The sequence below is a fragment of the Poecilia reticulata genome, chromosome 14 (assembly GCF_904066995.2).
Source record: "Poecilia reticulata chromosome 14, P_reticulata-male-v2, whole genome shotgun sequence".
Lineage (NCBI taxonomy): Eukaryota > Metazoa > Chordata > Actinopteri > Cyprinodontiformes > Poeciliidae > Poecilia > Poecilia reticulata.
In genome coordinates this window covers 18,707,947-18,735,936 of record NC_088843.1, presented here as the reverse complement: position 1 = coordinate 18,735,936, position 27,990 = coordinate 18,707,947, and the positions used below count along the sequence as shown (strand labels likewise).

Below are 27,990 nucleotides of genomic sequence, written 5' to 3'. Positions count from 1 at the left end.
TTTAAAAGACTTCCGCAAAAAAACACGCTGCACAATCATAAGAAGAAAAGAGAAACTTTATTAAACACTCATCACGTCTGCAGCTTGTAGCAGTCGCTGGAAGTTGAAGTTAGCATCGCTATGAAACCCTAAGAGGTCAAAATACTCCACATGTACGTCCACGTAACAAAAAGGCAGCATGTGAAAGTCGTCACAACAGCTAAATGGACTTTACGTGTGAAACAATCATGGCATGACGGCAGAGGCCGAATGTTCATGGCGTCCTTCGCAAAGCCCCCAAAGAACGTTGAACCATGAAATCGCCCCTCAGTCCACAGTTAACATCGAGATTATTCAAATTTAAAATGTAAAATTCATACTGTTGAAATCTTTTTTTTTTTTTTATCCTCTGAAAACAAAGTTATATTTACATCAGTTATGAACAAAAACGACTCCAATCTTCAGTCTAGTTTGGATTTAAAAGAAATAAATCTGACAAAAAAATAAATAAAAATCTGTTGTACAACTTTCTCAGAACAAACAATACAGAGGGACCCCCGCCTATTCACAGCTGCAGGTTGACCGATTCCTGGAGTTTTCTGTGCAAGCTTTCTAGAATCTATTCACAGAAAATGTATTTATGTGAGGATTTTTCGTAGAGCATATCTAAAACATTCAAAAGAAAGATGCATGTTGGGAAGCTGAGACGCCTAGGTGGAACGCTACCCGACATGCTACTAGCTAGCTTTTGGAAAGCAGCACAAACAGGAGTTTAAGTCTCCTTGATTGTAGATGCACGTTTCTGCAGTAGTGCAGACGGTTTCCATGGTGAGTATTAATGCATATTAAGTTATATTTGGTGTTTGAGCTATTAAAATAGGCAGTGGTCAGTATTTCTCGAGGGAGCCTCCAGTGTGTGTGGATTTCAGCTATTCACTTAGGGGGTCCCCTGTACACTGTAGGGGATTCATTTTCATGTTTTAGCTATTTGGGCTACTTTTTATTAAAATAGGGTAAATTTGTTAAATAATAATAATAAAAAAATAAATTTCAGTTTCATGTCTTATTGTTTTATGTTTTAAAGGTCAGTTATTTGTATGCTGGTACTTTAATTCTTGCATGAAGTGATAGGCACATACCTGCACAATGTTCATATTTTAAATTAGTACTTTGGTAGTGATGATAATGACGCTTTTATCCTTTTTTTATTCTAGATAAAAACGCTGGATTTAATGGAAATATGGCAATACGTTAAAAGAATGTGGTTTAAAATGAACAACATTAAAGTGATCTTTAAAAAAAAACAGCGTTATAACACTTAAACTAGCGAGACAACTGATTTATGCTTGTGATGGTAGCTACACGCTAGTGATTTCACTACCACTGCAGGGATACATTCTTGTCTGCTCCGTCGGGAAGCGCGTTCAGAGTACGAAATCTGAAGCAGCTGAAATCCACGCCGTTCCTGTAGCCGCCTGTGTCGCTCAGCAGCTGAGGCCTCCGTGGGAATATCTAGCATGGCCGTTCTCAGGATACAGAGACAGCTCCTCCGTGCTGCCCAGCCCGCTGTTCAACTCTGGAAGACGCAGGAAGACAGGAAAATGACGGAAACTCACTCAACACTGGAATCAATTCACTTGGTTTAACATTAAAATAAATAAATGAAATGTTGTCACTTTACATTTCCCAAACTGCATTCTGAGTAGGCATGGATAAAACAAACCCTTCACATTTATGTAGAATTGTTTGAGGTAACAGATAAGCTGAGTCGTCATCGGCGGTACGCCACCTCTTACCTCCTTCATTAATTTCCTGATAAGTAATCACCGCCTTCTGTGTAAATAATCACCAGAGACAAAATTTACAGTGATTTAAATGTGTATAAAGCAGTGTTTGCTTAAACCTCAACAAGTTTTTTTAATTGGACACGTTTTAAGACAACTTTGATGTTGACCCCCCTTATATTAGCAATTAGCTTCAACCTCTGGTACAAGCTAAGGAATCCATGGATGAAGAAGCATTTGAATTATCGATCTCAGGCAAGATATTAGCTGCTAATAAATAACCTATTAGATGGGGATAGACTATATGACAGAAAAAAACTAGATTTTTTTTTAAAAATATCTGAAATACTGCCATGTTGGTGATGTGAGCTCTCTTGTTTTATTCACAGTTTGCTCTCATGCGGTTGCACTCATCCTCTCCTTTCACTCCATGCCGTTATTTTTTATTTGAAGCAGTTATGAGGCACGGCGGCGAAACCTGGAACTGCTGCTGCGCAAGTTACCCAACAGGGTCTGTTGCTGCCACCAACGGTGCTAGCTTTGAGAGGCTGAGCTTCTAAAGCCTTTTCTCTGCCTACATACCCCAGAATGCCATGCGGCTCTGGGGCGGAGTTCAGAGAATTAAGACTCTATCAGACATATTATCTACTGATATGGACAACGACTATTGCAAGATAAATTATTATCGCCCTACTTTTACAGAACTTTGCTTCAAAGATCGTGAATTGAACCTTTTCAGCTCTCGTAGCTATCAGCAGCTTAGCTAACATTATAGCTAGCTTGAAAACAGTGACTGGAATCTGAGCTGCACCTGAGAAAATGAGCTTCTCCTTCATGATGTTGACGTCTCGACTGGGCCGTCGTACCACCGCGCTCAGCATGATCTGCTCTGGGTTGTAGTTCTGCATGCCGCTTATCTTCCACCTGTGGCGACAAACACATTCAAAGCGTTGTGAGAAAAATCAGGTATTGGATAGAAGGAGCAATCCGCTTTGTGTTCAAGCGATATGTAGACACACATTGGTGAAAATCTGATACGAGAGGACAGTGGAGGGAGGCAGGATCAGACCAACAGTGGCAGGCGGACAAAGCACAAGGAGGAGGACGACAAAGAGAGGTGGAAACAAAGGCTAAACGGGGGGGACGCCACGGTTACCTGATCATATGATAGCTGACAGATGCCAGGGAGCAGCAGAGGAAGATTGAATGCAGACCAGGCAGAGCGCAGGACAAAGAAAGAGCGTGAGAGGAGAAGAAGACAGGAGGACAGTGAGAGGTCGCGGCACAGAGGACGAAGATGACCGACATGATGAGAATGTCGAGCGACAAAACTTTAATCAGGTCCAGTTCAAACACACATCCTGTCTGGACAACAAACCGTCACTGAAAATTCCAAAAATGTTATCGAAACAATATTTATGCATTACGACACACGTTTAAGTTGACTTTCATCATAATTAAGATGAAGGAGAAGTATAAAGAGCCATGTGGTGAAGCTCAGTGTCAGCACTACAGACTCATTTCAAACCAGGCACTCTGCACAAATGTCAGAGAGGCCCGAAGACTAAAAGTGCTGTGCTCAGGAAGTTCACTGAACGGAAATGTTGCCCCCACCTTCCAAAACTTCAGCTGTGGAGAAATGACCCACACTGCAAAGCAGGACGTTTTCTGTACACATTAAACCCTCTATAGTCGGTCTTTCTCTAGACATTAGCCAAGCAAAACATGCTACAAGGTTGTCTGTAGAAGGATAACATGGTGGACAACTCCTCTCGTCTTTTCTTCAGCTCTCTCCTCTGTAGCTCTACTCTGTAGCTTTTCTACAGAGTCTGAGGACTGAGGCTACATTTATGTGGATTGGGAAAAAGTTCCACATATTGCTGAGACAGCCAAGACACCTTGAATCCGCTGTAGTTTTCACACCAGACCACTATAAGGCGCTGTAACTTGTCATCAAAACACATGTGGTTTTGAGCCTTAGCTTCCACTTGACTAGCTTCCAGCTCATTTAGAAAACAGTAACCCGTCTCCAATGAACCGAATGTTCATGTAATGCTCAGTAGTGTCAAACTGAACAGGTTAAGTAGTACTCAATGGTAGCCGCCATTGTTTTTGTTGCATTCTACACATGCATCCATTGAGTAAGCGCTAGCCAGGTGTTCTGCGCATGTGCGCTTTCACACCTGTACATCACACCTCCACAGGTGTGTTTCTGAAAAGTTCCACTCTGTAACCTGGTTTCAAAAAATGTTTCAGACAGTCTGACTACTGTAAGCAAAGGTCCAGATTGCGAGAAAAATGTAATTGTTTCACTGAAAAACTAGAATTACGACTGTGACCATTGCAGCTAAGAAAGAAAAAAGAAAAAACCTGAAGATTTATGCCGAAAAACAGAAATTTTGAGATAAAGCTCATAAATTTTCAAGGAAAAACTTATTCAGTCAAAAACGCTGACATTTTTAAGCTTTATCGAGAACGTTTTTTTTAAAGAAAATTTTCAACTTTGCAAAAGCAGAAATTTCCAAGGTTTTTTCTAGAAACTGTCTGAGATTGGGCTGAGATGTTGTTTTTTTGGTATAAATTTACTCCTTTTTCTTTCTATCTAAAATGGTCATATGCTGTTGTATAAAATTCTCCTGGAAGATGGCAGAGTTTTGTGTCTGATGAACCTTTTGTATGATGAGCTGGCTGTGGATCACTTACCTGCTGAACGACCCGGTAATCACAAAAGTATGGTTTACTGACAAAGGCCACGAGATTTTTATTAAAATGTCTGGATATTTTAAACAATTAAGGAAACAGACCCACAGAATCACAAAGTCTCCACCATTTGCAACAGTAGGTCAAGCAGTCGAGTAGAGAAGCAATGTTTATAGGCCAACCCATAAAAGACCTTCAGCAAAGCTAGAGAATGGAGGATCAACACCACTTTGAAAGATTACAAAAAAATCCAGCTACTTGGACATAAACAACATGTTAAAGAAAGAGGGCTGATTGAAAGCTTTTGCACAGTCTTTTATATCTGTGAAAATGAACGTACTTCTGGAAAAAGAAAATCCCCATGATGACAGCGACAGAGACGAGGTCTGAAGAGATCCAGATGAAGTTGTAAGCACTGTGACTCTGCGAAGAAGGAAAGAAGTCATGTAATTTCTCGCTGTTGCCACTAGATGTCACCACATGTCGCCTAAAGCTACTACAACAAAAACCGCTCAGGGCAGTATCATCACTTCAGATCTGTTCTCAGCTTCTTCTTCTTTCCCAGGGTCCTGTGCTTGAACTGAAGGCTTATTCCACATCTCTGCCTTGCTGGGCCGTCATCAGTCTCTTTCCTACCCCCTCTGCCCTCTTGTGTTTCTGAGTGACCTCGTCTGCAAGCTGAAGTGTGTGTGCTGTCGGACGAGAGAGCTGTTTACCATGAGCCAGACGGGGTAAGGCACTTTTTGAAGAACTTGAGGGGCGTCAGAAGACACGGAAGGCACCCCGCTGCACCACAGGATGGAGTAGAGCCAGGGCTCATTCACAGGGTAGACAGTCACGCTCACATTGTGAGCCAGATAAACCCTAAGGGCGGGGAAAACAAAAAATATACATGCCCGCAGTAAGAACAGAGGTCCTATAACTCTCTTTTTGTCTCTCTGCAGTCAGTGGAAAGTTAAAACTATTAAAACTAACTTTTACTACTAATAATACTGGTCAGAACTGGAGCATCTAGATGAAAGTTGCTATAACTGTAGGTTTTTCAGTAGCAAGTCAGTAGCATGTGAGAACATGTGAACAAAGTATGGAGTTCATAATATTAGTTTGAAAAAGTAATTTATTAAATCAAATGTATTTTGCAGAACGAATCCATTTTTACTTCTATTTGTTGTTTTTATTTACCTTCTGTTTTTGGGGGGCTTTTCTCAAAATAAACTACATTTTAAACTGCGGAGATAACATTTTAATGATGGGATGTCACTGAATTAAATGTTTGAACCAATGAGTGTAATTTAAGGAAAATCCCTCTTTGCTCCGTTGCTTTTATGTCTTCTGATCTTACAAACAACCATAAAAACCAACAGCGTAGACGTAAAAGAAGAAGACGAGGAAAATGTGAAAAACATTTCAGTCCCGAGACAAATTTGACCTGCTCTGTACGATGAAACTTTTTCACCAGGAAAAAAGTTAAAACTTCTAAGCCAGTGATTCATTGCTGGATATCATTAGCTCGGCTAAAAATAAGCTCCTTTTTTATCTTCCTAGGACTGTTTCTGAGCCCTTTATCGGTTGCTAAGCAATAGCCGCTCGCTCTTACTGAATGTCGTGGTGGCTGATCTTTCTGTAGTGGATGGTCAGACTTGTAATTCCTCGGTGCCTTATCTCCTCCACTGACAGCTTCTCGTTCGTTGTCTGCAGAAGACCTCGCACCCGTCCTCTATCCGTGTCAGGGGCCCATGTCACCTGGCAAAAAGAAGCGGAATGTGAGAAAATCCTGACCAAACAGTGTGCAGATAAGGTATTAAAAAAATGATTATATAAGGGGGAAACTGCTACTTGACCCTTATACTTGAAAGACTTCAAACTACAAATGCACTGATCAGTTTTGAGCCTGATTTTTGATTTCTCTGGCTGTAGAACTCTTATTCTGCCTGGTTTTAGCCAATTGCAGTTTCTCTTTACGATAATGAAACAGTATTCGTAATATTTGTCGCTCTAAGCCTTGCTGCCAGTAGTGGTGATCAATTAATTTTATTAGGAGTAGAGGTGAAGCCCCACTATGTCTTCGATAGAGTAGTCCAAAAAAAAAAAAAAAGAAAAACTCGTAATCTTTGTTGTTCACAAGTCATTTTTTCCATGTCCAAGTCAAGTCCTTAATGATCGAAATGAATATTCTTGTATGAGATGCACACCATCTCACCTCAAAATTCTCGTATGTTATCAATTCAAATCATCTAAAGCATGACGACCATTTAGGGATTCAAGAACAGCAGTCAATACCTCCTCCAAGCTGTGCACTGTAGCTTGCAAACTGTGTCTAACATCACCATGACAACCACAATGGTTAATCAAATGGGACAACAATGGTCATTTACTCAAATGATCTACACTTACAGTCACTTACTGCTGATTACACACAGTAAAGATTGTTGTTGAAACTCTAGTCCAACACCTCATATCCAATTGAGTCTTGGGCTGTTAGAGTACAAGTCTAAACTCAAGTCTGAAGTCTTTACTCAGGTCACCATCCCAGCATATGGTCCGTTCACTGACCAGACAAAGGACTCATTTTTCAATTTCAGATCGACCGGTCACTGGTAAGGGCTTGATCAAGCTGAAAACCGTGACATTTCAGTCACCAGCCAGTTCCTCGGCGTATTTCTAGCTCATCACCTTTCGGTGGGAAATCCCTGCTTTCTGCAGCGTCCACAACGTGTCCATGAACCAGCTGCGGAAGCGCGGGTGCTCCGGCGCAGGCTTCCGGATGTTGAGCAGCACGGAGCTGTTGGCCCTGGCTGCCAGACGGAGCATCTCTACCAGGCTGCAAATCGTCAGGTTTCCTATCCGGCTGCGATCCTTTGGGCTCAGGGTTTTCACCGTCCAGTAGGGGTCACTCTGGAAGCAGAAGGAAGCAAACAGAGAGGCTGAGGATCACGCAAATTCTCCTGTCCTAATCGCTCTTGATGTGTTTTCAGAGTTAGACTGGAAGCCGTCTGAGCCAGAGTGGAATCCAGTACCTCCAAAAACCAGTGGCCTGCATTTAAAGAGTGAATCTCTGTCCAGTTAAAGAAGGAGGCGTCCTCATGCTCTCTGGAGGGGAAGACCTTACTGACGTCTGTGGTCCGTCTTAAGGTGTGGTCCCTCATGAGGAAAGGAACTCCATCCACACTTCGAGAGGGAAAGAAAAACATCCATTACCTTATCTTCAGTGTATACATCTCCTAATGAATGTAGAGCAAAATTAACTTACAGATATAACACATGATTCATTAGTTTGACAAATTACAGTTTTACTGCATCTCTCTCTCACATCAATCTCTAACCACTATCCCACATATCAGCCAGGATCTATATATGGAAGCTCAGAGCCATGAAATATGAATAAGTCATTATTTTGTAATTAATCACCTGATGGTGACGTCTGCTTCCAGAGAGCTGGCTCCGTGCTGCAGGGCTCTGCTAAACGACATCATGGTGTTTTCAGGGGCCAGCTAGAGCAAAGGGTGCCACAGTCAGTCACTGTGCAGAGTATAGAAAATACCTAAACTGAACTCCTAATTAAATATCTTAAAATGTTCACTGTTTTCTAACATGGCAAATGCTTGAGAATTGCCAAACTTGACTAGAAGAAAATGGAGGCTTAGATGCTCCGGTCCATGCATAGTGCTGCAAGGCTTTTTCAGGTCTTTGGTAATGTAAATCATTTCAACATTTATTGTTCTCTTTTATGTATTTGTTTATTGGTGCCACACATTTCTGATCAGCTGATTTTTTTATTCCAACACCGCAAAATGAAACTACAGAGTTCTGCTGATGACCATGTAATGTGCCAACTCGATCGTGAAGGAAGCTACGCTTTGAAGCTAACCGGAAATTGTGTGCGACGAAAAGACCCATCACCCACTGTGAAGAGAGAAGTGCCAAGCTGAACGAGATGGCTGTTAATGAGAGTGGTCGTGACATATTTGCCAGCGATAAAATAGTTTAAACATTCATCTTTCTCTGTAATTGTTCAATATCCGGACTCGTGGCCAACAGGAACCGAAGGGCTTTGCTCGCTTCATCCATTGTCATTACCAAACTACAACCACAGAAAGACTACAATTCTAAAACAGCGCAGAAAATCAATGTCATTGTTCACAACTTCTCCTTCTGTTTGCCGTTTCACCAGGATGAAATTCATCCTGAGAAATCAAGCTCATTGGAAGAAATCCCAGATGGAGAACTAAAGGGAGATGAGAATCAAGAGGAATTGTGTAGGAAGACGACGGCCAGGCTAGTTGGAGGCTGTTATTCTTGCAGAGAAGTCTGTCGACTGACTCCATAATCACAGCTCTGAACATCGCTGCATTTGTAGTCAACCATTTTGACCAGTATGTGCATATCATCATGCACCAACCTGAACAATATCAGGCTTATTTTGTTATTCGGTTTTACATCTTCAGCTTTGAAACATGCACACGTTCACTCTGTATGTTAAAGAAGCTTCATAATGTCACCTTTTGAGAGAACAGATCAGAACAACAGGTATTAAAATATTACATTATTGCTGTATTATTTACAAAAGTAAACAGAATACCAACAAAGTCCCTCTAATTTGGTTCTGAAAGTTCTGTGGCTTTAACAGTTGGAGTCTCAGCTCACCATAGGAGCTCCCCGTCGACCAATAATGACCGGTGGTGGTTTGAGGACATGACGGTCCATAATGCAGGGGCAGGTGAAGGTGAGAGGTGCAAGGCAAAGAGCCAGGAGGGCTAGAATGTAGATCGCCAACACAGTCACCTGGAAATCTAATAATGAAAAGAACTGGTTAATTATGTGGACAGTTATACAAAAGCACTGATCAGCAAATGCATGGAGCAGCTAGACCCATCCAATTACAAAGTACAAAGTCCAATCCCTAACAGATCAAAAATGAAAAAACAACATTCCCTACACACTAATGGAACCAAAGGTTGAAACCTTCCCAATGTTCAGTTCAGATAAACATCAATACTTACTGGATCTCTCTTTGCGAACCACATAGCCAGCTATCAACCAGCTCACAGCTGTGAGTGTGACCAGGCCTCCGATGTGCAGGAAAGGAGCCGTGAACTAGTAAGAAAGAACAGGACTGCTCTTAAATGTGTGAAGTCATCAGAAAACATTTGAATCTAAAATAGAGACTTCACGATGGAATGAATACTTGTGATAATAAAATAACTTTTGTGACGTTCAACTGACCCGGGAACTTAAGATGGTGTTGTGCACAGCTTACTTGTCTGACAAATTGCTAAGCATTTGAAGTGTCACCCAGGCAGTTTGCATTGGTGCCATTTATTAGCAAGGAATAGTGTTCAGTAGCTTACATTAGCATATTTGTAAAGCTTGAGCACTTGTTTGCAGTTTCTGAGTTTGTCCCATTTTGGATAAATAAGTATAACACCAGGTAGTTTTTAACCTCACCATAGAAGCTATGCCTGGAATAACATTTTCATTGTCTTCTTTCATAGGTATTACAGCATCACAATTACTATATTTGTGAAAATGTGATTTACAATGGTGTAAGCAAACTCAACTGTAGTTGTGTTCCCACCTGAAGTGAAACAAGAATAATTTCCCACTCATTTCCCCAGACGTCATCGACAGAGACAAAACCAGAGACAATGGTGAGTAGAGTTGCCAGTACTCCAATCTGTAGAGACAAGCGATGGTAAACCTAAGCTGTAGTTCTGAAGTGTAAATCTGCGGTAACAACTTCAGAAGTTGTCTTACGGTACCTTGTGAACCCAGTAGAGATTGAGCTGTTGACCCAAGGATATGTGGAAAAGTGCCAAAATCTAAAAAGTACAAACAGTGAGCTGTACATAAAGTGGTCATTGTTGAAACTGCTTAAAGGTTTGGGAAAGGCTGTTACCAGGAGGAATGTGATATAGATGAATCCCACAGTGGTGGAGGTGACGATGGGAATGGTCTCGTCCCTCCACTCCCCAGAGTGATTGTACACCGACCTGTAGTTTGAACAAATAAGAGCTGAATTATCCAAGGTGGTGCCATGATGAAACAAGATAATACTGAGTTTCAAAATATTCAGTTCAAGTTAATCCAGTTCAAAAATACTTTGTGCATTGTGAAAGAGTCATTGTAGATGCTGTTGGAATCAGAATAGGCTGAAGATTGTTGACGATTAACATCCTCGTGAGCATGCTGCTGTAGCATGCTGACAGCTCAATTTACAGAAGCCCAGTAGGGATTGGTTTAGTAACAAGTCTTGGATGACACCATCGGTTGTTGACAGGAATCGCTAATTTACCTCATGTGCTTTTGCCAAGTGGGATTGCTTCAATTGGAAATCAAGGGGGTAAGTTGCTGAGTTCAAAGCCGACAGAAAACGCAACTGTCACATTGAAGACTCTACAGGCCAACAGCTAGCATGTTGAAGGATAAAGTTTGTGACAATGCAATGAGAGAATGTAAGAACAGGGTACAATTGTTTGGAGGGACTCCAAATCAAGAACTTTGCCCTTTGCCTCAAACTTTTCTTCAACTGGTGTTGCGGCAGATGAGGCCAGAGTTGGTCTAACCGTCTCTAGCTCCATCCTGTCATTACTTCTGAGCAAAAGGATATTTAAACTCCTGTCTTTGAGAGACACTGACCTCTAACCCCTAACCCAACCCTTATGTCACCTGCTACGGTCTTGACATAGGGATCACAAGGAAAAGATAAAGTCCTGAATTCAAGTGGTTAAGTTGGACTTCCAACCTTAGAGATGGAATGTGGACCTCCATCATCCAGGAGGAAGTTGTAGTTGATCTCCTGTACTTGAGGAGATCAACTACAATGGATTGCCAGGAGAAAACAATTCTCCTTTCTTCTCTCAAAACAAAAGATGGCTTGTGAAGTTCAATCTGAACACACCTATGGACTTCTAAAACCAGTGCCCTTTTGGAAAATTTAAACCAAAGATAAGATCTTTGGCCTTGATTTACATCACTGAGTTTCAAGAAAAACTAAAAAGAAATGTTCTATGTCCCTATATGTTGTTGGGGGTATTGTGAGGTAAATTAGAATCCCAACCTCATCTGGAATAAGTCCCTGACCTTCCAGGTATCCAATATTTTGCCCAATAAATAAGTTGCATCATAGAGGAAAACACCTACCAGTTGAAGTCATTGAAATCATTCTGAGCCACCAACCAGAAGTAGGTCCAAAAGAGAAGGAGAAGGAAGGAACTACTCAGGATGGTGAACCATGCACACTCCCACTGTGAAGAAAAGCACAGTGAAAGAACCAAAACTGTAATCAGTCTGATTCAGGTTCAATACGCTGTATCTAATGCTCTCTAGCGTTTTCAACTCTGCTAAAGTTTTAATCACTGCATCTTGTCATACTGTGTTTGTCCATATTCTATATCTGTTTGATTTAATGGTAAAACTCCCAGACAGTTTACAGGGAAAACAAGATCAATGCTCATAACGTCAGCCAACTTACCAGCATTCAACCTTACATGGACTAAATGGGAGCATCCAGAGATCCTCACAGGAACAACAGGGACTTACAAACTCTATCATGGAAATCCATAACCTCACACCTTTTATTTTTGAGCTGTTAACCCCATGCTATTTTTGAACCAATCAGATAAATGCATCAGAGCAATATTTCCATCTTAAATCTAGAGGTGTTCAGATACTCCAAAGTACATTCAGCACTTTGCTGATATGAAGAGCTATGTTGTGTTACCATTCACTGCTGACGTTATCTACCAATGGAAGCTAATGGAAATAAAAAAAATAAAATGAAAAAAAAAAACACTAGGTTTTGAAAATGGGGTACACAAAATAGTGCTGGGTTTGAATCTCAACCTGGGGTTTTTTCTGTTTGCGTATTTTCCCTGTTCATGAGTGAGTTCTCTCTGGGTACTCCAGCTTCCTCCCGCAGTCTAAAAACATGTTTGTCGGGTGAATTTGCCTCAGTAATATTATCATGAAGTGCTGCTTCTCTCACTTCAGTGAAACTTCTGGAAGTAACTTAATTAGCGAGATTCACGTTTTCACCAAAACGCACCACACACAAGACACACCCATGACATTTATGTTAAAGTCAGACTTCGTTTTTAAACACCAGCTTTGTTGTTTTAATGTCATTTTTCAACCTGCCGGCACCAACAAGACACAGTAAACACTATACTTACCTTGTTCTAACATACATGTACGCTACTTATTGTATTAGTTATGTAAAAAATAACTTTTTTTTAGAAAAGTATATCTTCCTCTTTAATTTGTTATTTTATAATTATGTTATTTAAACTTTGCACATAACTTTTCTTTTGCCTGGTTGCATCATTTTAAAATATTAAACCAGATGTTGTGCTCAGCTGCTCAGTATTTAAAACCCTTTTTTTTTACCCATTTTTCTTACTCATATTTTAGTCATTTCTTGGACATCTACTTTTATTTGAGATACAATACATTGAAGTGGTGCCACTCCTACTAGAGCACAATTGTTTTGGTACTCTACCCACCTCTGCTCTGAAGTGTCCTCATGTAGGAGTGTGTGAATGCACGGTTGTTTGTCCTGTGTGTGTTTTTGTGTTCCTCATTGATGTCCTGACTTGTGCAGCAAAGGTACAGAGACCTTCTGCGACTCTGAAGGACTCTTCCCCTCAGCGGTTAACTGGATTAGAAGCTAATGCAAGCTGAGGGGGAGGCGTCCAGTATGATAGGTAACCCAAAGGATTCTGCAAAGCTCAGATTAACTTTTCAGCACACCGTGCCTGGACTATCCCTTTTCCAGAAGCTTATACTATAAAAGGCTCTGAAATGACAGAAGCGGAGGGCGACAGAAAACGCCATGACGAAAATTTGTTATCAAAGATGAATGTAGAAAATTCACTTCAACCAACACTGGCTTTGGTCATTACAATAACCAATTCGCTATCTGGAAAATCAGATTTGCGAGAAACAACAGCACCGCAAACCGAATCACACAACAGACGACACCGGGCGTTTTCCAGTTTGGAACCGATTTATTTCCTGAAACGTCACTCGAGTTTGCTCTGCGCCGATCGACGTGTGTGTGGCTCTCGGGGAGACGGTTTCTTTGTCAGGTTAGAATTCCAGTTTCAGGCGAAGGGGGTGAAGCAGAGTTCAAACGAGGCTGTGACTAATGAGACAAGATGAGAAAATCACCTAGGCGAAGATAAATGAGAAGAACAGTTCTTCACTCTGAGCCGTAACTCACGGCCTCCTGTGGGGCTCGTTCCACTGGTCAGAGACAAAGTGACCACATGTAACCCACCACTTGTTCTTGTGTGCAGCACTGCCACTTTGCGTGCCTCGTCTCCTCTTCTAATACCGCTGCTCTGTGCTGCAGTGGAAGCAGACGCCAGCTGTGTTTCCATTTACTTTTTTGATATTCTGCTAAAGTCGAAAAAAGAATATTTTACAACTGCAGTCTTTCCATTAAATAAGAAAAGCAAAAAAATACAAATAAAAATTTATAAATCACGTGAATAAGTTTGTTCATTCTGACTTGCTCCTCGTGCCACTTCTTTGCCTTTTCCGCCAGTAGTAACATCTGGTTACGAAGCCAAAGAAATGTTTCCATTGCACTGATTTCAATAAGGTCAACAAAACCACCTCTTGAGCAAAAACTTTATCACACTAAAGTTATTGTGTGCTTCCATTTAGCAACTTTTTTTGAAAGGAAACACAGCTACTGGTTTCTCTTTCTGAATGCTGGACTCTGAATGCCAGAGTTTGGTCAGAGTCTGAGGGAGAAAAACTCAAAGCTTTGGGAATCACACAAATGGCGGCGAGTCAGCTGCGTGCTCGGATGGCTTTCCTCTTCTTGGTCTACACATCGACACTTCCCAGCTTTGAAACTGTGTAAATGGGCAAATTTATGGCAGAGCTTGCCGTCGCTTTGTGATAAAAATGAGACACGCAGCAGCGGGGGGTGTGGCAGCGCAGCGGGAAACCAGCACAGCTGGATGTCTGGTTCATTTCAGTGCTCCACTAAATTTGCTGCAGCCTTTATGAGGAGGATCGGCTCCTGCAGTTACAGGGGCCTGATCTGGGAGGCCTGGAAGAATTCACCACATAGAAAGAATGAGATCTAAAGGTTTTGTTTCAGACTGTTAGAAATGACAATGGAAAGTCCTCTAAATCCAAATGTCACCACAGCTGAGCAATGAGTTCAAGACACAGAAAGCAAAAAGAGATGTAATCCGATGTCAATATCTGTATCGGTCGCAATATTGAAAAAAAATAAACATAGATTGGGCATTGATGACAATGTGCCCCTTCTATAAGGGCAGATCTATTGAGTTTGGTTCTATGCTTTGTGCTGTGAGCGATGTCATGCTTTATTTATTTTACATTATATTTAAAATTACTAATTGTACTTCATCAACCATTTGAAAGAAAATTTGTTGCAGTTTATTTTTACATGTTTGAGCAAAGTAGTCACCCTGTTGTTTTTGTCAGTTTCAATTTATTATTATTAATTTTACATTGGCTGTTATACTGCTAATTGCACTGACTGAACCAATTAAAGCTGTGCTGTTTATCACCAAGCTTGTAAAATAAATACATTTGGAATTCAGTAAATGTATGTCTGCATAAAAAACAGAAACATTTTAAGTCAATTCAGCACTGATTTTCTGTATTGTGTTCAATACCGATACAGGGACCAATACCGATACACGTATCTGTATCGGTATTGAAAGTGGCTTGGAGAGAATCAACCAGGCTAAGCTAATCATCAGCGTCATCAGATGTTGGTGTTGCCTCTAGTAAACAGGAATTAGAGCTTGCAATCCAGCATGGACCACACGTCTCAGAAAAATGGAGAGAGGTTTTCAGGAATTTCACTGCAAGTTTTAATTGTTCTGTTATGTCAACTAGCAAAGCGAGACGATGTGGCGACGCAGAGAAAAGAAATGCTATTTTGAGCTAAATGTTCGCTATGTCTGAACATATTTGGCAATCTCCCCTTTTTGCAAATTAAATATTTTTCAGAAAAGGTTTTGATGCTCCTCAAAGGAGCATCAAGACACAAAGGAGCATCAAAGGAGCATCAAAACCTTTGTTCAAAAAATGGGGAAGTTATTTCAAATTTTGTCTTTTCAAATGTGCATAAAATAACAGTATCAGGATTCATCAAAATTCGTCGACACAACCACGGGTGATTGTGTCGACGAACAAACAAACGACATCTGCTTGTGGTGAAGGGAGACGCCTAAAAAATGTTGAATTATTAACTACAATCAATTATATTGTCATTTAAAATTTACTTACAGGTACGTTTATTTACAGCTAAACATAATGTAAGTAAGCTAATATTTATTTTTGATTAAACAGCAGTAGCGTTAGTCATTTTATTTTGTCTCTGAAGTGAAAATATTTTACCCTCAACTTACATTTGTGGTCATCAAGACAGTCATGGACATTATCGTTTTTTTTGTTGCAGGTATCTTGTGACTAAGACAGTTTTTTACGTTTCAACTTTAAATTATTTCCATAAATCACCTTCATACAGTTTAGAAAATTGTCCAAAACAATTTTCTGCCTTTTTCCCTTAAAAAATAAAAATAAAAAAATAAATAAATAAAAAGATGATCCTTGACAGATGCAGACACAACTTTCTTTGCACCGTAGCCATTTCATGGTCTCCACACTTTGTTCTCCTCTCACCTTGGAGCTCTCGTCTTGGGAACGCTGGTAGCGTTTCCAGCGGCAACCGTAGATCCCGGTGACCAAAGACAGAAGGACCTGCTTCTCGTAGACCTGTAAGGGTTGGTGCTTCACCATGCTCCTTCAGCCTCAACGCGCCTCCAGTCCGTTAACATCCCACACACGACTGGGAACCCTGAAGAAGAAGGCATGAGGAAGTTACTGGAGACCTGGGAAAAACATCCTCGTCTTTCGGCAGCTAATTACACTTTCCTCTGCCTGGTGTTATGTCATGAGGTACGTAAACTTTGTTTTTCGACCCAACAGCATCAATCTGTTGCCAGCCTTTGGCTTCGCTTGGTGTGACGACACTTGTAAGAGCAGATCAACATACCGTTTACAGGTGACTCTTGTCTACCATAATGATCTGGTTTCTGTTTAACCACCTTTGAGTCAGACTTAAAGATCAGGTACTGTGTATTTGCCACATTTCACTTTGAAAACAGAGAAATCAGTGGGTTGGTAGTGAAAAGGAGAAAGCAATCTGCCCAGTATCTGGCACAAAACACCAGATATCCTTTCTAATGGCTTCTTAAATAATGTCTACATGACATAATGTACATTCATAGTTTTAGCTGTGATCTCAGTGTTATTCAGCACCAGAGCTCATTCTGATTGCCGTGAAGCGTGTCGTGAATTAGTTTTCAGCAAATAATCCAACAAAGCTAAATCACTCTTTTTCAGCAAGTAAGGAATATTTCTCTGATGCTCATAAATGTAGATATTACGCTTGAAAAGTGTGGCTGAAGAAAAGACATGATTAAACACAAAACGACAGACAGATGTGTAATCACATTTATTAAACACGCCTATAAAAGGTTTGCTCCTTTGCTTTCGTGCGTTTTAGAAACTACTGCATGTTAACTCAATTCGGCTGATCCAGAGCACATATGAACCCGGCTTCGTCTCTTTTCAACAGCTTAAATCAGCTACGAGGAGAAGGTTTTTCATGCAGGACATTAATCCACTCTGAAATCTAAATTTTCCTCACCTATATTGTTGAAGAGATCCTGGAACAAATAGTAATTTCCTTCACAGATAAAGGTCGATTTCCTGGTCAGCAAGCCTCGACAAAACCAGCTGCTCCTTTGTCCTTATCTCTGAACGGAGCAAATTACAACAACGTGGCGGACGGCCAAGCTAAATCTGCCTCTGTCTGACTGTGGACGGCTTGATTTCCACTTGTGTGGAACACAAACAAAAATAAATAAATAAAAGAAAGAAAGAAAGCACAGTCAAAAGGCCAAGAAGATCACAATGGTGACCAGATACATTGTGGTCTCTTCACGATCTAAGCCTTTCTTGTCTTCTTTTGGGATTGTAAACCTGCAGTGTGTGGAGCAAACGAAAAGATTTGGGAGATAACAGTGTCACCCAAGCTGTAGTCTGGCTATAGGGACACAATATTAGAAAATCAAAACAATATTAGAGTTAAATGTTGCAAAAACATTGCGATCAGGCGTCATCCAACAAGACGACAATGAAAATGTTCATTTCTGACACACAGTGCCACAGCGAACCACTGCTGCGTTCAAAATATTCACTTTGCAGTATGAATATTGTGCATATTTGTATTGCAAAGAGGATGCAGCACAATTGAGGACTATAAATCAGATCATAACAGCGAAAGAATGTTTTACTAAGTACTTTAGATGCTTGAATATTACTTACTGACGCAGTTAAAAAAACCAAACCCTTACACTTACGTTACTCATTTGAGCTGATATGATAACACGTTATGTTTTTCAGACACGTCGCCACCCCCTACCAGAGTCACTCCTCAGATACTTTCTATTAGTAGCCTTGGATTTTACTTAGGGGTGTCATGGTGAAGGGCACAAATAAATACCACACATCTTCATAAAAAAAAAACATTTTTTAGCTTCTTTTTTACAACTACGCACCATCTTGTATTGGTTTATTGCATACAGTGACAATAAAACACCCTGATGTTCAATTGTGCTTTTGTAGAAAAGTTGCCTTTTTACTAAGCCTTCATTGGCTTTAGTCAAAATCCCTCTTTAAAAAATCTTACCCACCCCCCCTTACTTTCTCATCATCAGGGCTTGAACAGAGTCTCGACTCAAAACAATACAATAATCCCTAATCTCAGTCACTCAGTTTCCACAAAGCCCTTTTTTATCGCGTTTGTCCATTATCGTCTCCGTTGCCCGTTTCCACTCCGTCACAGACACTTTAACGCCGATGACGCCTTTAATCTCCCACTGAACCTGGCCTGAAAGCGCTTTCCGTCGGCGACAAACCCTCGCTGCCCACTCAGAGGAAACCGTGGGAGGTTTTCAAGCAGGAAACAAAGGCGATGAGATTAGCAGCTGCCGAGCCGAGCGGGACACGACGAGACGAGCTCAGGTTGAGGCGAGACGCTCCCGGCAGAGCTCTCTGCCAGGACGGCGAGCGACTGAGGCAACAGCACGGTTTGAGCCATGCTGTGTTGATATGTCTTCCAATAAAGTTTGCTTAAAAAAAAAAAAAGTATTTGCTGTGTTCTTTTAAGCCCTCGGCAACCTGTTGTTGCTTAACAACCACACAAGACTGCAAAAATCCTGAGCAGTGAGTGGACACACGTTTCCACAGGAGGCATCTGTCTGACACGGGACAGAGTAAGACGTCATATTCAGGTGGACCAGGAGCAAAGTGACTGTTACACGATATACACAAAAAATAAAAATATATAAGACCACAATTAAGAATACAGTACAGTATGCCCTCCCAAAAAATGTGCAACTGTGTAAGAAATGGACAGAATGTGCATGCGTCATTGCGCATTGTTTACAAGAAGCATAGACCAGTGATGTACTGGTTCATCCCACAGCTCCATTTAGTAATATTTAAACCATATTAGTCTCATAAACAAGGTTTTTGCAGGCGGTAGGTATTTACTGAACGTTTTAAAAGTAAACTTTTCTTCTTTGTTTTTAAATTATTGAACATTTATCTGTTGTGGTTTTCATTTGACTTTATTTACTTTTTTCTTTCTTTAAACGTTTCTCTGCTGATTTATGAATCAGAATGCGATTAAAGAATATACTTTAATCGTCTTTTATCAGTTATTTATGTATTTACCTTCGTATTTACTTTTCTGTTAATTCCGGATTTTTATTTAATGTAGCTTTTATTTGCAGTTGAATCAGTTTAACTTTTTTTGTGTGTGGTAGCTGTTTTTTTTTATCAATCTGTAGCGCAAATATAACGTTTGACTGAATTATTTATGTCAACAATAATAATTAACTGATTCAGAAATTTCATCACATTTTTTTTTCCAGAACGTAGCTATATTAAAAGTCATTTTTTGAGAGTGAAACTGTCTGAATGTACGTTTAATATCCCATCATAACTATTACAAGTCGACATAAACCCACAATGATCCCGCTGCGGGCCAAGAGAGAGATTATATGAAGATAATCCAATAAAGAGCGAACAAACACTCACCTTGTCTTCTCTGCAGACTTCTTCTTCTTCTTCTTCTTCTTCTTTTTTCTTCTTCTTCGCCTTCTCAGGGTTGAACACTTACAAACTCCCTATTTATTCCCACGGACCTTCACATCTCTTCGTAGATAAAAGCTTCAGACAGGGAAGGAAAATGACTGAGCTGCCTTCTCCCGCGAACCAACGGCCCACATCAGCCTTCACCACACACCGGACCGTCCAGAACCTGTTGCTGCGCGACGCCGCAGCCTCCTGGAAGCACGTTCCCGAGGAGGTTCCTCTACCTGAGCGTGCATGGCTGCGTTGCAGTGGATAATCCGTGTGACACGATGTGGGCGGAGTTACGAATTACTCTGGAAAAAGAAGAAGCAGAAGCAGCTTACTACGACGGCGTAGTGAGGTCGTTGAAGATATTAAAAAAGGTGGAAATTTCAGCAACCCCCCCCCCCGCCCACCAAACAAATAATATTGAGACTGATCTCATAGTGTTTCAGGAAAAAAAACAAGGACATTTCTGAGTTCGAAAAGTCGACAGTTTTCTAGAAAAAACTACAATTTTGAAATGAATCTTTTTCTCCAAAGTCTAAAAATTTGAAATTGAGAAAATTCAAAGTTTCGTCTAGAAAATTTCTGAAATTTTCTTTTTTTTGGGGGGTTCGGAAATGTACTCCGTCGGAACAGCCTCAGCACTGATTTTTTTTTTCTTCTGTTTTTGTCAAACATAATGTCCAAATAATTCAGTTTTACACTTTATCAAGTCTTGGACGTTGCCTACATTTTCCTTGGCAAACTTCAGACCGGGCTTTGTTTCTGTCCTAGTCTAGAGAGGTTTGCTCCTGGCACTTTCATATCGGTATCAAGAGGGTATCGGTATCGGTATCGATATCCCAGGTCATTTTTTATACAGGGAAATCGCTGCCTTAAAATTTCAAGACTCATAAACTGCTACAGTTTTTTTTTTCCTGACAACCTCAGACAGTTCTTAATATTTCACCAAGGTGTTCACTCGAACTTCAACCACCAGGAGGAACTAAATGTTGGTGCTTTAAACCTCCCTGCAGACCTGATGCAACATCATCTGAGGTGATATTCCTTGATGTCTTTTCTTAACAAAAACTAATCGTTTATCATTATGCCTGACAGAAACATTCAACATTTAGTTTCTTCAGCTTATATTGTTTATTGATATTACAGCCATACATACAAATATCGAATGCTACAAAATCAAACAGGCCTTCATAGTTTTTTTTTATGACTTAAATTTCTCCAGATAAATCTTTCAGTTATTTTCTCAACATCTGACATTGACCATATTAGTATTTTTTATTCTTCTGCTGCATAAGAAAAAGCTTATAGATCAGTGGACTTCACTGGGCAGTGTTTAGCTGAAATAGGAGGCGCTCACCCAGCAGCCATTGGACCTCCACCGACTAGGAGAGGAGTGAATAACTCACAGACTGGATCATCAGTTTGTCTGTTAACACAACAGATCTGAGCAACAGAAAAATCTCAGATCTCCATGTGCTCCTTATTTTATATCTTCAAAACAACTGTGTGGGTTGTAAAGTTTCAATATTTGCAAATCTTTTTCTACATGTTGCCCTCTAAATTACATGACAACCTTACTGTCACATTTCCTTTATTCCTATGACCTATGGGTTATAAGAACACAGTGAAACTTTCCATATGTTCCTCTCTCCACCTTCCTCTCTCCACCTCGATAGAAGAGAACCATCTCAGTGTCATAAAGTGGAGCACAGGCAAAGAGTTGGAGCAGATGAGTAACATCCTGTAAGCTATCTATTCCCAGCTCAGCAGTAGCAGATTAACTGTTGGTTTGGGATAATTACAGCAGATCCCTTTAATCCCAAACAATTGGCAGTGAAGGTCTTCTAACTAGAAGTTTTCCAGCAGGGGAAAAGGAGCTTTGTGTTTTCAACTTCAACATTTAATATTGATCTCACACTAGCCAACACAACGTTGTTAATTAGGGCGACTTCATCCTGAAAAACACGGATTACTAAGAATCCGTGTTGTTGTTTTATTTGCGTCTCTTCTTATTCTATCACAGGTATTTGTTGACCTCTAGTGGCCGCTTGAAGTAACTACAGTAAGAGCCAGCGTTGCTGCTTTATTTAGTGAGTGGTGGGACAACGTCGAAGTAGTTAAAAACACTTGAAGAACGAATATTTTCCAAAACCCCTATGGTGGATTATATATTAGTAATAGTTATTATTTTACTTTAAGTGATTAATAACGAGAATGGTGGATTTACGTTTCTCTGTAACTCGAATAGTGATTATTCATTTAGCCCTTTTTGTGTAACACCTAATATAAAGTAGGCACACCCTAAGATGTGGCTTCAAGGAGTGGATAGTTGGTTTAAATTACAGAATGCTATAGTCATCCTTTAAAAAATAAATACATGAATGAATGAATGAATGAATGAATGAATGAATGAATGAATGAATGAATGAATGAATGAATGAATAACGATAGATTTGGTATCAGTTTCTCATCATCACTTGTATTTTTAGTAATAATAATAACACGTTATTACTATGTTATTGTTGTTGTTATAAATAAGTGAAAGGCAGTTCCTTATCAAACTGTCGGAAAGCTTAAAATCTGAAGCTAACTTTACTGTCTTTTGTCTCCTAAGCAGGTGCAAAATTACTTTAAGAGTAAGAGCTTAAAGATTGATTCGTTTAACAGGGAATGAATTTGTAAGGCAAAAAAAAAAAAAAATACATAAATAAATAAAATACCATGATGTCTTGCTGGTATATCTCGGTCTCGTTTGCGCGCACGTGAGCGCGGAACTTTGGGTCGGATCTGAATTTAACGTGACGCGACTGAGAACGAAGCGTAACAGGTGAGTCTCTCTGCTTTGGAACACAGTTCCTTCAGAAGGACTCGATCCTTTTAAGAAGTTGGACAAGCTTAGATTTGCTCTGCAGTTTCTTTCAAGATTTTTTTTTTTCCCTGCAAACCAAGTAAGTAACGTGTGGTCTGACAGTGCAGAATTATTATTATTATTAAGATACTGAATAGGACATATGCAGAAAAATATGGAATAATTAGATAAGAAAACAAAAAGTACAATTAGTAAAACAGAAAAAAAAAATTTTTTTTCTAACTTTCCTACTGAACTAACTAACTAACTAACTAACTAACTAACTAACTAACTAACTAACTAACTAACTAACTAACTAACTAACTAACTAACTAACTAACTATAAATAATATTATTTTAACGGTTTTAACCTTCAAAAAGTAGGTATCAAATAATAAATGCCAATAACTATGAACATCTCGTACAAAGTGGTGTAATAGATATAATAATAAAAATGTTATACATAGTTTTCTTTTTACTTTTTTTTACAAACAAAAATCTAATCTAACCCAAAATGATGTAGTGTTTATTCTTCACAGGTGAAGTAAGAGATGTAATACTCTAATAAGCCAAGCAAGGAGGAGCATGTCAATATTCTATGAAAGTGGTCCAAAAATCGACCCTTGAGGAACCCCATGCCATGTTTGTTTGCTCATCATGTACAAACAAACATGGTGTTTGTTTGTCCATCATCTTTGTTTGTCCACAAACAAACATCATCTCTGTTTGTGGACAAAACATCATCAAACAACATCTTTGTTTGACCACAAACAAAGATGATGTTTATTTGTGGACAAATAAACATCATCGTGTTTGTTTGCAAAGCTATTTACAAACAAACGTGATTTGTTTGTCAACAAGCAGAGGCTTGTTGACAAACAAGCAAAGGCTTGTTTGTCAACATGGCAAACATGTTGTTGTCAACAACATGTTTGTCATGTTCTTGACAAACATGATTGTTTGACAACAATCATGTTTGCTTGTTGACAAACATGATTTTTTTGTCAACAAGCAGAGATATTTACAAACAAACATGATTTGTTTGTCCACAAACAAACATCTTTGTTTGTCCACAAACAAAATGTTTGTCTCTATGAAAAGAGATTCGCATTTGAATCTCTTTCATAGAGATTCAAACGTGAAAAATCTCTTGAGAGTTAACTTTTTTGTGTTTTGTAAGGAAGTCATATTAAAAGGTGGGCTGGGTTTCTCAAAAAGTTTTATGAACCGTTTTTGTTCAATTGTTAAACGTTGTTGTAACTCATATCACCCAAGTACCTTCAAAGAGTTGTTGTGGATGACGATCTCTCATAGCAGTCAGTCTTACAATAAATCTGAAGAGGTACTGAAGTAACAGAGCTGTTAAAAGCAACAACTGACAGCTCAACATCTGGATGCCTGTGGCAATATTTCACACAAGCATATCCTGGATGACATAATCTGTTACTGACAAATATTGCTAATCCACCTTCTCTGCTATCACCATTTATCCAAAAGCAAAAAAAAAAAAAAAGCTAACAGCAAAAATACATCCAGCATCAAACATCAAAAGGAAAAGTTGCTCTAAAAGCAACGTATCTATAAACAATATCTACAACATTGATAAAATCAGAAATAATGTATCAGAGCAACATGCTGCCACCAATAGCAGCGCAATGCTAGAGTCCAGTAATTTGGTGTAGAAACGTGCTCTAAGCAAATCACTGATCTTCTCTCCATGTCTCGCTTCCTGTTTACAGTCATGATGAGAAGAAGCACTCGACTACAGTCACTGGGTTACTACAACCTAGACGGACTGCCGACCATCTCCTACAGAGAGACTTCATGCAAGTAAGCTGGATGAGCAATGCGTCCATCATTACGTATATTTCTACCACAGTCCTCTGCTGTCTTCAAAGTAACTATTCTTGTTTTTATTCATTTGACTCATGCAGAATCTTCAGAAAGCGAAGGAAATGTAAAAGTGCTGACCTGAAAACAGAAATCGAAATCGTTCCTCACATAGACATGAAGTTGGTCTTAGACACGGACTCTGACTCGGACACCATCATTTGCTCTGAGTTTGACTTGGAGACCAACGCAGACACCATCCCGTACACAGACTTTGACTTGGAGATAGACAACATCGCATCCACAAACGTAGGCACGGACTCAGACGCAGAAACCGTCACATACACGGTGCTAGACACAGATTCAGACACAGAAACCATCCTAAGCGCAGACTTGGACATAGATTCAGACACAGAACCCATCCCTCACAAAGACTTGAACATGAACACTGAGGTAGGGATGATAAGAGAAGAAGAACCACACTCTAAAACCAGTTGGATGACCATCGGAAGTAAGCTGTTCCCCAAAAGGAAATACAAGGAGAACATTAGCTTGTTCTTCATCACGTGCCTCGTGGTTTTTGGTAACCTCCTTATTTAACAAACATTTTGAGATTCTGTTTTTTGAAGTAAACGTCATTGACCTGGCTGTCTTCTGCTTTGCTTCTGCTCATTAATCAGTTCTGGCTTACCCGATTTATGCCATGAGCTTCACACCTGAAGAGTCTCCTGCTTCCCCTATTGCAGGGGACATGGTATGTTGTCAACATTACATCTTTTTATTCCCATTATACAAACATAAGTCAAATCATGTCTAAGTCTCCTCTCATTCACAGGCCTCCAGTGGATACTCCAAAGACATGATGGATCCAATAGAGCTGATGAAGACTCTGAGGGGTGGTCTTCCACCATAAATTAGCATTAGCATCACAGGGTAGGAGACTGCATTCAGCTAATATCACTGAAATCACACCTCAGTTTTCTCTGTAGTTTATGATTCCTCAATAACTGTGTCTATGTTTAAGGCCCAAGCAAAATCAGATCCACTCCCAGAGTTATGGATAGGTAAGTATGGAGGTAAGTATGGAGGTAAGTACGTCTACACAAGTTCAATCAAGCTGAAAACTACCAGCCTATACCCACCTGTTATCTACCTACCTGCTTATCTACCTACCTGCTTATCTACCTACATGTTATCTACCTACCCCTCTGTCTATCTATCTATAGATACCTATAGATTTCTCTGTAGATATCTATAGACAACCTATACACCTGTCTATCTATCTATAGATACCTATAGATAGATAGACAGATCTTCCTTCCCCCACCTCTCCCTTCATTTATCCTTCCGTCCACCCATTCCTCCCTCCCTCCACCTCTCCCTCTTTCATTCTCTCCCTCCCTCCACCCATTTCTCACTCCTGCCCTCCCTAAGTCCCTCCCTCCCTCTCTCCAACCATTCCTTTTTCCCTCCATCCCTCCCTCTCTCCAACCATTCCTCTTTTCCCTTCATCCCTCCCTCTCTCCAACCATTCCTTTTTCCCTCCATCTCCATCTCTCCACCCATTTCTCTCTTCCTCCCTCCATCCCTCCCTCTCTCCAACCATTCCTCTTTTTCCCTCCATCTCCCTCCCTCCACCCATTTCTCCCTCCCTCCCTCTCTATCTCCAACCATTCCTCTTTTTCCCTCCATCTCTCCCTCCACCCATTTCTCCCTCCTGCCCTCCCTCTCTCCAACCATTCCTCTCTTCCCTTCATCCCTCCCTCTCTCCAACCATTCCTTTTTCCTTCCATCTCTCCCTCTCTCCACCCATTTCTCTCTTCCTCCATCCCTCCCTCTCTCCAACCATTCCTTTTTCCCTCCATCTCCCTCCCTCCACCCATTTCTCCCTCCCTCCCTCTCTCCAACCAGTCATCTTTTCCTTCCATCTCTCCCTCTCCACCCACTTCTCCCCCCCTCCCTCTCTCCAACCAGTCATCTTTTCCTTCCATCTCTCCCTCTCCACCCATTTCTCTCTCCCTCCCTCTCTCCAACCATTCCTCTTTTTTTCCCTCCATCTCTCCCTCTCTCCACCCATTTCTCTCGTCCTCCTTCCCTCCCTCCCTCCTTGCCTCCCTTCCTCATTCCTTCCTGCTCTCCTTCCCTCCATCCCTCCCTCCCTCCCTCCATCTATCTTACTGTTGATGGTGGTGATGATGGAGGGAGTTCAGTCCTCTAGCAGTGGGTTGTCCTCCTCTGTCGTTGACACTTTGCCCACCTTGCCTGCTGGTGGTCAGAGGTCCCAGTGGGGCCGGTGTGTGGCAGCCTTGCCTCTGTCAGACTGCCCCAGGGCAGCTGTGGCTACCGTCCAGTAGCTTGCCACCATCAGCATGTGAATGTGTGTGAATGACTGACTGTAGTGTGAAGCGCTTTGGAGTCCTCTGGACTTGATATAAAGCTATACAAGTACAGTTCTGCCATTTACCACACATCTCTATTTGTCATCAACACCCTTTATGTGCAAAGTGAACATGCTCTTAGGTTTTCTCCAGGTACTCTGGTGTTCTCACCCAAGAACAACATTTCTATTATTTGATGTAGTATTGGCAAAAGCCAAAACTGCAGCAAAGACAAGTAACATACATTTTCATACAGATTTGCTAATTTCTGTCTGTGTCTTTAGAACAAATAGCTAACAAGCTTAAGCAGAGTAAGTTGGTTAAAAATGCAAAAACATAAATACAGACACCTTAAACAAGTTAATTATACACAGACACAGTGCTTTCTGCTTAAAGTTAACGAAAACATGATATTGGTGATTATTACATCTTAGACCAAAACAATCATTTGAAATTGTCCATCCATCTCTCTGTCTCTCTATCTGCCCATCCAACTATCTATACATCTCTCTATTTATATATAATATGTTTCTACATATACATATACGTGTGTGTATGTATATATTTTTATGTGTTTTCATAAAAATATATGAAAACATATATTTTTATATGTTTTATATATATATATATATATATATATATATATATATGGAGAGAGAAGTTGTGTTTGAGTCCAGCTGGCGGTGAAGATCTGCTTCGTGTTAAGAGCAGGAGGCGGCGTGATCCTTCAGATGGTGAGAACTAGAGTAAACAGAACAGCACACACTCACATCTCAAACTATATAGACCCTATAAGTGCTAAATGGACTGAGCTTCTCCAGTCTTGCCAAATGCTCTGAGTATTTCCACTTTCTTGTTTCAGCCTGAAACATAAAAGCCAACCTGTCAGAGAGACGAGACACACGGAAAGTGACCAGTAGACGCTTTTGGTTTGGAGTGCAGGTACAATGTCTCCTCTCTTCGTTTTCTTCTCTCATCATTTGTGTTCAACAACTGTACACCGTCATTAACTCTGTGTGTTCTCTTCTTAGCTCCAGAAGCCCCGGCTTGCACCTCCACTCCCCAGCCGGTCGAGGCAGATGGCCGCCCGTCCTGAGCCTGGTTCTGCCGGAGGTTTCTTCCTGTTGAAAGGGAGTTTTTCCTCCCCACTGTCGCCCAGCTCTTGCTCACGATGGGGGATTGCGTCGAAGAATTCATGCAATCAGCTGGTTTCTTTAGATAAATAAATTGAGTTGGCTTGAAATGAGTTGTGTCTTTCTTT

The 27,990-nt window shown here is 40.4% G+C and overlaps 2 protein-coding genes across 7 annotated transcripts; one reads left to right on the top strand and one right to left on the bottom strand.

Moving 5' to 3' along the window:
• Positions 1-38: 38 nt before the first annotated feature.
• Positions 39-20,048, bottom strand: gdpd5a (glycerophosphodiester phosphodiesterase domain containing 5a). Of its 5 annotated transcripts, none has more exons than XM_008428282.3 (17): positions 19,629-20,047; positions 16,140-16,314; positions 11,604-11,707; positions 10,360-10,453; positions 10,223-10,282; positions 10,039-10,137; positions 9,464-9,557; positions 9,108-9,253; positions 7,872-7,954; positions 7,481-7,631; positions 7,137-7,358; positions 6,061-6,206; positions 5,180-5,327; positions 4,804-4,886; positions 2,920-2,934; positions 2,575-2,687; positions 39-1,555 (listed from the first exon to the last, which is right to left on the bottom strand). In XM_008428282.3, exons 2-17 carry the CDS (start codon positions 16,254-16,256, stop codon positions 1,464-1,466), a joined length of 1,767 nt encoding a protein of 588 aa, XP_008426504.1. In that variant the 5' UTR covers positions 16,257-16,314; positions 19,629-20,047; the 3' UTR covers positions 39-1,463. The 5 variants fall into 5 exon arrangements, with proteins under 5 accessions (XP_008426504.1, XP_017164243.1, XP_017164244.1 ...); XM_017308754.2 differs by lacking the exon at positions 19,629-20,047 and adding an exon at positions 18,228-18,643; XM_017308755.2 differs by lacking the exon at positions 19,629-20,047 and adding an exon at positions 17,170-18,183.
• A 244-nt stretch (positions 20,049-20,292) lies between these two features.
• LOC103476147 (uncharacterized) lies at positions 20,293-27,972 on the top strand. Of its 2 annotated transcripts, none has more exons than XM_008428281.3 (8): positions 20,293-20,708; positions 24,261-24,351; positions 24,456-24,934; positions 25,032-25,105; positions 25,187-25,284; positions 25,376-27,463; positions 27,592-27,671; positions 27,761-27,972. In XM_008428281.3, the coding sequence occupies exons 2-5, from the start codon at positions 24,263-24,265 to the stop codon at positions 25,262-25,264; spliced, it is 720 nt and encodes a 239-aa protein (XP_008426503.1). In that variant the 5' UTR covers positions 20,293-20,708; positions 24,261-24,262; the 3' UTR covers positions 25,265-25,284; positions 25,376-27,463; positions 27,592-27,671; positions 27,761-27,972. The 2 variants fall into 2 exon arrangements, with proteins under 2 accessions (XP_008426503.1, XP_008426502.1); XM_008428280.3 differs by lacking the exon at positions 20,293-20,708 and adding an exon at positions 22,473-22,621.
• The last annotated feature ends 18 nt before the right edge of the window (positions 27,973-27,990 follow it).

Excerpts from the sequence above, each read along its gene's own strand:
- gdpd5a (XM_008428282.3), bottom strand. The coding sequence starts at position 16,256 with ATGGTGAAGCACCAACCCTTACAGGTCTACGAGAAGCAGGTCCTTCTG. Across the intron at positions 10,138-10,222 it reads ATCTCTACTGGGTTCACAAG|ATTGGAGTACTGGCAACTCT; the intron begins GTACCGTAAGAC and ends TTGTCTCTACAG. Across the intron at positions 5,328-6,060 it reads ATCAGCCACCACGACATTCA|GGTTTATCTGGCTCACAATG; the intron begins GTAAGAGCGAGC and ends CCCCGCCCTTAG.
- LOC103476147 (XM_008428281.3), top strand. The coding sequence starts at position 24,263 with ATGATGAGAAGAAGCACTCGACTACAGTCACTGGGTTACTACAACCTA. Across the intron at positions 24,935-25,031 it reads CACGTGCCTCGTGGTTTTTG|TTCTGGCTTACCCGATTTAT; the intron begins GTAACCTCCTTA and ends CTCATTAATCAG. Across the intron at positions 25,106-25,186 it reads CCCCTATTGCAGGGGACATG|GCCTCCAGTGGATACTCCAA; the intron begins GTATGTTGTCAA and ends TCTCATTCACAG.